Below are 8,887 nucleotides of genomic sequence, written 5' to 3' on the forward strand. Positions count from 1 at the left end.
TGAATTCAAATTTAGAATTATATTTTTTTTAAAAAAGTGAAGTGAAATAAAATGCATTTGGATTAAATACTTGATAACAAGGAGTAGACTTTATGTGCTGCAAGCTGGTAACAAGTTATGCCATGTTGCTGTTTAAGAAGTATCAAATCATTGGTATGCATCAAGCAGAGAAAACATCTAAGGAGACTGAAGCAGAAACTATTAAAATTGAGTTAACCCATGTCCAGTGTGTTATTAAAAACTGGAAGGATAGTGGGGAACCATCGTCTTTGAGGAAGAAGTTTATCATGATTAGCGATCACTTCAGATACTTGGTGAAATCAAATCGAAGAAAAACTACGGTAGAACTCAGGTACTTTGTTTAATAGTGAAATAAGAGAATTTCACATGTACAATGTGAAGGGAACTCAAGGGATTGGGACTGAACAGCCATGTAGCCTTAAGACAATCACTCATCAGTGAGGCTAACCTTTTGGCGAGGAGAGGAGAGAGGGGCGAATAGGTCATGATAATTGGCTAAGGTGCAGCTTTCACGATAAGCCAATCTCAGGCAGTGTTCAGTTTATACACAAATCACACCCACACCAAACTAGCAGAGGTACGCGGCAGCAACGCCGAATGTGGAGAAGTTGCGAGCCGGTTGGACCGGGTCGACCCGGGTTTTTCGCTCTGACTCATATCTGCCTGTTACATTATGACCTGAGGGCCTGACAGATTGTATAATTGTAGAAGCTCAAAAACAAGTTTTGATCTTATCCCATAAAGACCGATCTCTGAAGGGCAGAGATTGTTGTTCCTTTTTTTTTTTTTTTTTTCAATCAAACAAATCAAATGTGTTGTCACACGATCGTTAAAGGAATATATACATATGCACGCAGCTCTCACAGGTGGAGGTCCGACCCGGGACTTTTGCCGATGTGAAAGCAGTATGTCTACCAGTTGGGGTCTGAGGGGCAATAAATATTAAAAGTTCTGTGTAAGTACGTGTCTATACAATTCTATATGCAACTGGCTTGTGAAACCTGCTAAGAAAAAAAAATCTAATTTTTAAACTCCCAAAAAAGAAGAGCAACGCAATAGTTTCTTCCCCGGTAACTAGTTACTTTTATAGTGGAATAATTCAGTTACTAACTCAGTTACTTTTTGGGAGAAGTAACAAGTAACTATATCTAATTACTTTTTAAAAGTAACGTGCCCAACACTCCCTGACAAAAAGGCAGAGCGGCATCGGCCTTTGTACAGCAAAACTGCAGCATTTATTCTGCAGGATCTGCCTCGGGGTTTCGAGTTCCTCTCAGGCGTAAGGCGCCCCCTATTGACATGCAAGAGTATCGCGCTACTACCGAAAACGACAACAGCACAATGAAATGAGCACTGAAATCTCATTTTCTGATACAATAAAATGAAATAATAATAATAAAAACCTATTTATAGCTGTGTCTTGTTTTCTTTTTTGTTACACCATTTCAAAGACAATTTTAATGCACTCAGTATTTTTAACACATAATGAGCTGCACAAGTACTCACACCCAATGAATGACATATATGGGCAGATTAAAACAAAAACTGTAAAAAACAAAATAAAATTGTTTTCTGCAAACCCCACCAGATTCTAGTTCTACATTCTCGTTGCGTGATCTTCAGTCATACATATTTGAGTGAAGATCACGTAACGGACATTACATTGAAGACCTTTTAAGACCTTTTCTATTACTATTTTTTTTTCGTATTATTTTGCTATATTTTCCATCCTAATGCCTACACTGAACTGTCGATATAGTGTGGCTCTAAGGTTATGGGTATAGGTGATCTATGTAGCTGTGTAGCCTACACCATAATATTGTTACCAAGAAATATTTTATTTGCTGTGTCACAGGAATCCAAAAGGTTTCTAAAAAGCTGAAAAATTATGTGCAACATTGAGATGTGAAATTTAAAAAAGAGAAATAAGAAAATAAGTACCTGCAGCAAGAAGTGTAGCCTCTACACACGGGGTCAGTGCTCTACCCACTAAGATAAACACTACCTTGGGTTCTCTTCTGTTTGGCAGCAGTGGACCGATGAGAGGTGCAAACAAGGTAGAGATTATCAGTCGATTTGGGCTGGTGCAGGGAGGGCTGGATGTCCTATAAGGAATATGGTCACACACATACACATACATACACACATACAAGGACATCAAGCAAGAAAAAACAAAAGTAGTGAAATGAAACCACATTCTGCAAAAGGAAAGAAGGAGAGTGATTGATAGAGATGAGGGGATGTCACAGATGATTTCAACATCACATTATCAGAAAATGATGCAGTGAAATAAGTTGAAAATCACTACAGTGGTAGCTGGGGACATGTAGAAAAAGAATCTGGTGGACATGTAGAAAAAGAATCTGGTGGAGTTTGCAGAAAACAATTAGATTTTTTTTTTTTTTTGACTTTTTAATCTGCCCATATACGCCATTCGTTGGGTATGATTTCAACACGAGATTATTTGAAAATGATGCAGTGAAATAAGTTCAAAATCGGTACAGTGGTAACTGTAGAGTATGTGGAAAACAATTTGATTCCTGTTTTAATTAAGTTTTCAAATCTGACTATGCAGAAATGAGTTGGATTCTGAATGTGCTTCAATAATTTTGTTCTATCATTTAGTTTTAATCATTAAAAAGAATGTAGTAAAACAACAACAAAGTAATGACAGATGTATGTATTTCAACAAATGAAAATAAGAAGAAAAATATAGACTTCTGAGTTTACGGGATGCACTTGAATGCAACATAAAACCGCTCATACGCTTTACCGTCCGACACGATGTAGACGTGCGCTCGATTTTCAAGTGTAGATAGTGCGACCGAGCCTCGCCGAAGCGCAGGTGTCGTGACTGCAGTCGGAAATCTTTGATGAAAATGTAGGTTGGGTTACACTAATTGGAGCAAAACAGGAAGTCATACATACTATACGCGAATCACGGAAGATACACTTTGCCCCAAACTGGGAAGTTTTCACGAGAGGTTTACAAACGTGAAATTTAACAGCATTTGAGAAATGGCAGGTAAGACTTCACGGACTTAATGCATTTTGAAGGTATCAATAACTATAGGCTGTACTCCATGTTGGCGACATGTGCAGGATACGCGCAAACTGTCTCTTAAATCACCATCGTCTCTTTTGATGACAGCGACGAGGAAAGTGGAAGCTGAAAATACATAATCGTAGACGTTCATAGTTTTACAACCATCAAAGGAAAACTTAACTGCTAAAACAACCACTATTTCCATTTTGTTGAGCTTGCCACGTATTAGTTTCACGTTCCGGTGCGACAGTTTAGTATGCTGTTTAGAGGAGCTCAAAATATAACGCAAGCTCTCTAGGGTTTCCTATATGTGTATTTACTACTTTGTGGTGGATATAGCTGGAATTATACTTGATTTGAAGACAGCCTGCATTCATTCATTGCATGTTCAGACTCTGTAATTTAAAGAGTTTAAAGAGAAAAACTAGACTATTGAGCTGAGATGTCCAAAGTGCCCAAGTCAACACGTAACCATAAGCAGAACTTTTAATAAAAGATGAGTGTCTTTTTTTTCAATGAAAATTTTAGGAAATGGTAAGCAGACATTTATAATATGAGAGGAAGCCTACGATAATATATAAAAGCAAGCCTCTCTTTACTAGGCCTTTCTCTGATGAGTCACAACTGTTTAAGAGACACAAGGAAAACCTACACAATATCAGGAAGGAGGTCATAATGTTATGCCTGACTGGTGTGTACATAATGCACTGATTTTCCCCTGCATATTCCCTCTTCTAGCGGAGCTTTTGAGTGTGAGGCGTAAGTTTAGTGAGAGGGTTTCCAAAGAAGTGATCACCCAGCTCCTGGATGACCTTTTTGAAGACCATGTCTTCAATGATGTGGAAAAGGAGGCAATACATGAGGAGAACCAGAGCCGGGTACAAAAGGCATGCAACCTCATCGATCGACTAAGGAAGAAAGGCGATGTTGCGAGCAAGAAGATGATCGATCACCTCCAAGAGAGAGATCCCATACTTTTCACTGAACTGGGTTTGTCCGCTGATCAGCCAGCACAGTCAGCCCAGCCAGCCCAGCCGGTCCAGCCAGCCCAGCCAGCCCAGCCAGCCCAGCCGGTCCAGCCGGTCCAGCCAAGTGAGAAACTTCAAAAAAAGATATGAAACTGTTATGATCTCAGGTTAAACAGTAATGTTGTGCTTTATTTTTGTTCCAGCTGCAGAGCCTGGAGAGGAGCAGGAGTGGTCAGACAGACTAAAACTGACAACTGAGGTTTTCTGGAAGCTAAAACAGAATGATAAAGATGTTAGTCATTCACAAAAATCTATTTTCTATTCGTCAACACAATGGGGAAAACACACAGACTCTTGGAGGCTATCCCCTCTTATTGGTATTACGAATACAACCGAAGTTTATTAAAAACTTTTTCTTTAAGGAAACAACATCAAGATAAATCATAACTGTTAAACTGATTTCTACAAAGCAATGCCAGTCACTTAAATGTTTAAAATTTAGCATTCACCCCCTTTAGAATAACTGTCTCTCATTCATCTTACATCAAGACAATAGGCGCTTGTAGCCTCACATGAATGTCATAAACATGAATGTCTCCCTGTGGTATGAAGACACATGTAACTAGTATTCCTGGCTACAAATATACCATAAAGACACAGAAACACTCATATAACATGTAAGTCAGGCGATGGATACAAAAAAGTTCCTGAACATACGCCTGAGTTCTGCTCTGCCATCATTTCGAAATGGAAGGAATGTGGCACATGTATCATACTTTCTCAGTTTTGAGGATTTTGATGAGACTTTGCACAGAAGCCTGTGTTATCTGTATGGCTGAGTTGGGTGTATGAGACCAAAATGGATATTTTTGCCCATCAGACAAGATGCTGTTTGGAAGACTCAAGACACCACTGTGAAGCACAGTGGTGTCAGCATCATGCTGTTGGACAACTGACAACTGACCAAAAGTGTATCTACTAAATACTTACTTAAAACGGATCAAAAGGGATTTATGCAGTCACTTGACTATATATTGACCATGATCCCATTTGTAAAGTCAATAAAAAGGGAAACATTTTAACATTTTTACTTTTTCATACTGTAGCTGTAGTGCAAATACAGGATCAAGACCTGTCAAGAAGAAATTAAACTGTCTTCAGTTCATCATGTTGATGATGATGTTGATTGTTTTTATTTATTTTTCCAGGTTTACCCTGCAGGCAAAAGCAACATTAGAAATCGTGTGGCCCTGCTGATCACTAATATAAAGTTTAAAGAAGAGAGGCGCAACAGAAAAGGAGCTGAGAAAGACGAGGAGAATATGGAAAAGCTTCTTTCGGCTCTGGGATATGAGGTGGTGAGACACACAAACCTCACTGCAAAGGTATGTTATGAAAAGATCATAAAAATAAATAATGGGGTAGATTTAAGGATACAGCAACTAATACATTTTTTTGTTGTTGGTGGTGGGTGTTCTCACAGGAGATTGATGACGCTCTGATTAAATTCTCTAAACATCCTAAACTCAGAGAGACAGACAGTGTTGTGGTGGTCCTAATGTCTCATGGGAAACTGGGAGCTGTCCTCGGTGTCGACTCGACAGAAGAGCAACCGGATGACTTCGCCATTGACAAAATTTACCAACACTTGGGCTCGGTGGAATGTCCAGCGCTGCTGAACAAGCCCAAGGTCATCATCATACAGGCTAGCGGATGTGGTGGTGGCTCTTGTTCTATACAGGAAGGAATTCATGGATCCGTCAACGTTATTGACGACATGAATACAGTGAGATGGGTGCACAAAGAAAAAGACTTCATTTCACTTCTTTCCAGCACTCCTGGTCAGTGTAACTGGAATATCATCAGATATCATTCAGAAACTCATAACACCATAGATACCTTGTGTGGTAAAACTACATGATTTTTGTGTATCTGATTTTTTATTTATTTTATTTTATTTTTGCAGGTACTGTGTCATACAGACACATACAAAACGGGTCTTTCTTCATCAAGTACATTGTTGAAGTGTTCAACACCTACGCACACGCTGATGACATTCGTGAGCTCTTCAGAAAAGTAAGCCATGGAAGTGTAAAAAATAAACTGTAAAGATAACATTCTCGTGTTACTAACGTGAGACTTGATTAATATTTGAGCACGTCTTGTTTCCACTACGCAGGTCATGCGACGTTTTGAAGATTTCACCTGTGGCAACAGGAGACAGATGCCAACCGAAGACAGATGCACACTAACAAGACGCTTCTACTTCTTCTCCGGCATCTGAGACAGACCCAGGGTTGTTTATCATCCACTTTATAGCCAGCAATTATTCTTTCTCTGGAGCCTACATCTGGGTCACTGCGGGAAACTAACATTTTACGGTGGCAAAGGGAAACTAATAGCTACAAAGAGATGAGACACAAAGTCACATAAAATTATTAGAAAGTGATGCACAATGACTAGAAGAAAGAAAAGATAGTGAAAACACCTGCCAAGACAAACATGTTGTGCCTCTTTCAGTCTCATTGTTTTGTTACTCAGCAGGTGGCTGTCAAGCATCGCATGCAGGTAACTGGTTTGTCCACTCATGAACTTCACGATACTAACAAACTCTTTGTTTCCATTTTTAATCACAAAGACATGAAGCGATGATCATTTTGAAGAGCATATTGGTACAGACATAAACAGACTAGAATACAACTGTAAAGCTGAGAGATTTAGTACTGCAACTAAAGTTTTCATTTTCATTCATTTCGTACATGTTTTCAGCCCGACATTAAAATTTCTCTCGGTCCCTTTTCAGGATTTGCTCTCTTTATGCTTTCTACATTTAGCATTCCAGGTGTTTGAAGAAGGTTTTGTTGAGCTTATACATGTTTGGTTTGACAGTGTCTGTGTGTGAAACTGTGCCGCATAGGTAAACTTGACCAGAGGGAATCCCTGTAAATATAAATAAAATTTATATTAAATAAATAAAATTTGTTTTTCTCGTTACATGAAATACCCCCATCGACAATCATAAAGTAAAGATCCTACAGGAAACATATTATTCACATTGCATTCAAAAATACACAACCTGGCCAAAAAAGTAACAACCTGGATTTAACTAAGCCAGGGGTCGGCAACCTTCAACACTCAAAGAGCCATTTGGACACGTTTCCCACAGAAAAGAAAACACTGGGAGCCACAAAACCCCCTTGACATCTAAAATAAAGATAATACTGCATATATAGTTTTTTACCTCTATGCTATGTATAAAAAACTATAGTGTGTTGCATTTACGAAATGAAAGAACTACTAAAGAGAAAACAAAACTGTATTTATGCCTACATAAAAGGGATTTATCCATGGTTGATTTACCTGCGTTCGAAAAGTTCAATAAATAGCGGGCTGGACCTGACGACGGGTGTCGCACATCGGCAGTTGTGACGTATATTTTGAGCGACAAAAAAATTAACACATTTTATTTTAATGTTACAAGATCACCATAAATTCAAATTTAGAATTATATTTTTTTAAAAAGTGAAGTGAAATAAAATGCATTTGAATTAAATACTTGATAACAAGGAGTAGACTTTATGTGCTGCAAGCTGGTAACAAGTTATGCCATGTTGCTCTTTAAGAAGTCTCAAATCATTGGTATGCATCAAGCAGAGAAAACATCTAAGGAGACTGAAGTAGAAACTATTAAAATTGAGTTAACCCATGTCCAACGCATTATTAAAAACTGGAAGGATAGTGGGGAACCATCGTCTTTGAGGAAGAAGTTTATCATGATTAGCGATCACTTCAGATACTTGGTGAAATCAAATTGAAGAAAAACAACAGTAGAACTCAGGTACTATGTTTAATAGTGAAATAAGAGAATTTCACACGTACAATGTGAAGGGAACTCAAGGGATTGGGACTGAACAGCAATGTAGCCTTAAGACAATCACTCATCAGTGAGGCTAACCAGGAACAAAGGGCTTCAATTTGCTAGGGAGCATAAAGATTGGACACTGGAGCAATGGACGAAGGTCATGTGGTCTGATGAGTCATGATCCATCCTGTTCCAGAGTGATGGGTTATCAGGGTAAGAAGAGAGGCAGATGAAGTGATGCACCCATCATGCCCAGTGTCTACTGTACAATCCTCTGGGGCAGAGCTATGATCTGGGGTTGCTGTAGTTCATCAGGTCAGTTGGCTACCTAAATATACTGAATGACCATGTTATTCCATCAATAGACTTTCTCTTCCCTGACAGTGCCAGACTTAACTGGGCTCAAACTATGAAAGAGTCGTTCAGGGAGCATGAGACATCATTTTCATACATGGATTGGCCACCACAGAGTCAACCACATTGAGAATCTTTGGGAAGTGCTGGTGACCAATACAAAACCTTGGTGAGAAAGTAATGCAACACTGAATGGAAATAAATCTTGTGACATTGCAACAACTTCTTATTGAAACAATGCCACAGCGACTGTGTGCTGTGATAAAAGCTAAAGGCGGTCCAATGAAATAGTTTGGTGGTGACTTTTTTACGTCAGGCAGTTTAATTGAAGGAAAAGGATACGTATGCTACTCATATCTGACAATTTGGCATCCTGATTTGTGTAATTCACACTGCAGAATCAATACAAATAAGCATTTATTTAGACCTATTTCTACACAGTGACATGCAGATTGATCTATTATTCTTAGGACGTTATCAGTGGAGACCTTGTGGAAACAAGCTTGTACATTGGGGAATCCAAACAACCCAACCACAAACACATGTCCCAGCGCAGGACAGCCAGCCCCATTGCCATCTCCAATGACCTCCACTAAGCCCTCACACACCTGGCCACTAAGAACTCCTACGTTAGAC

General features: G+C 39.0%; 1 protein-coding gene across 1 annotated transcript; it reads left to right on the plus strand.

Moving 5' to 3' along the window:
• Window positions 1–2,877: 2,877 nt before the first annotated feature.
• On the plus strand, window positions 2,878–7,008 carry LOC125013085 (caspase a-like). Its single transcript, XM_047593388.1, has 7 exons — window positions 2,878–3,046; window positions 3,806–4,159; window positions 4,239–4,327; window positions 5,244–5,420; window positions 5,519–5,876; window positions 6,002–6,111; window positions 6,215–7,008. Exons 1-7 carry the CDS (start codon window positions 3,040–3,042, stop codon window positions 6,317–6,319), a joined length of 1,200 nt encoding a protein of 399 aa, XP_047449344.1. The 5' UTR covers window positions 2,878–3,039; the 3' UTR covers window positions 6,320–7,008.
• Window positions 7,009–8,887: the final 1,879 nt, after the last annotated feature.

The sequence above is a fragment of the Mugil cephalus genome, chromosome 9 (assembly GCF_022458985.1).
Source record: "Mugil cephalus isolate CIBA_MC_2020 chromosome 9, CIBA_Mcephalus_1.1, whole genome shotgun sequence".
Lineage (NCBI taxonomy): Eukaryota > Metazoa > Chordata > Actinopteri > Mugiliformes > Mugilidae > Mugil > Mugil cephalus.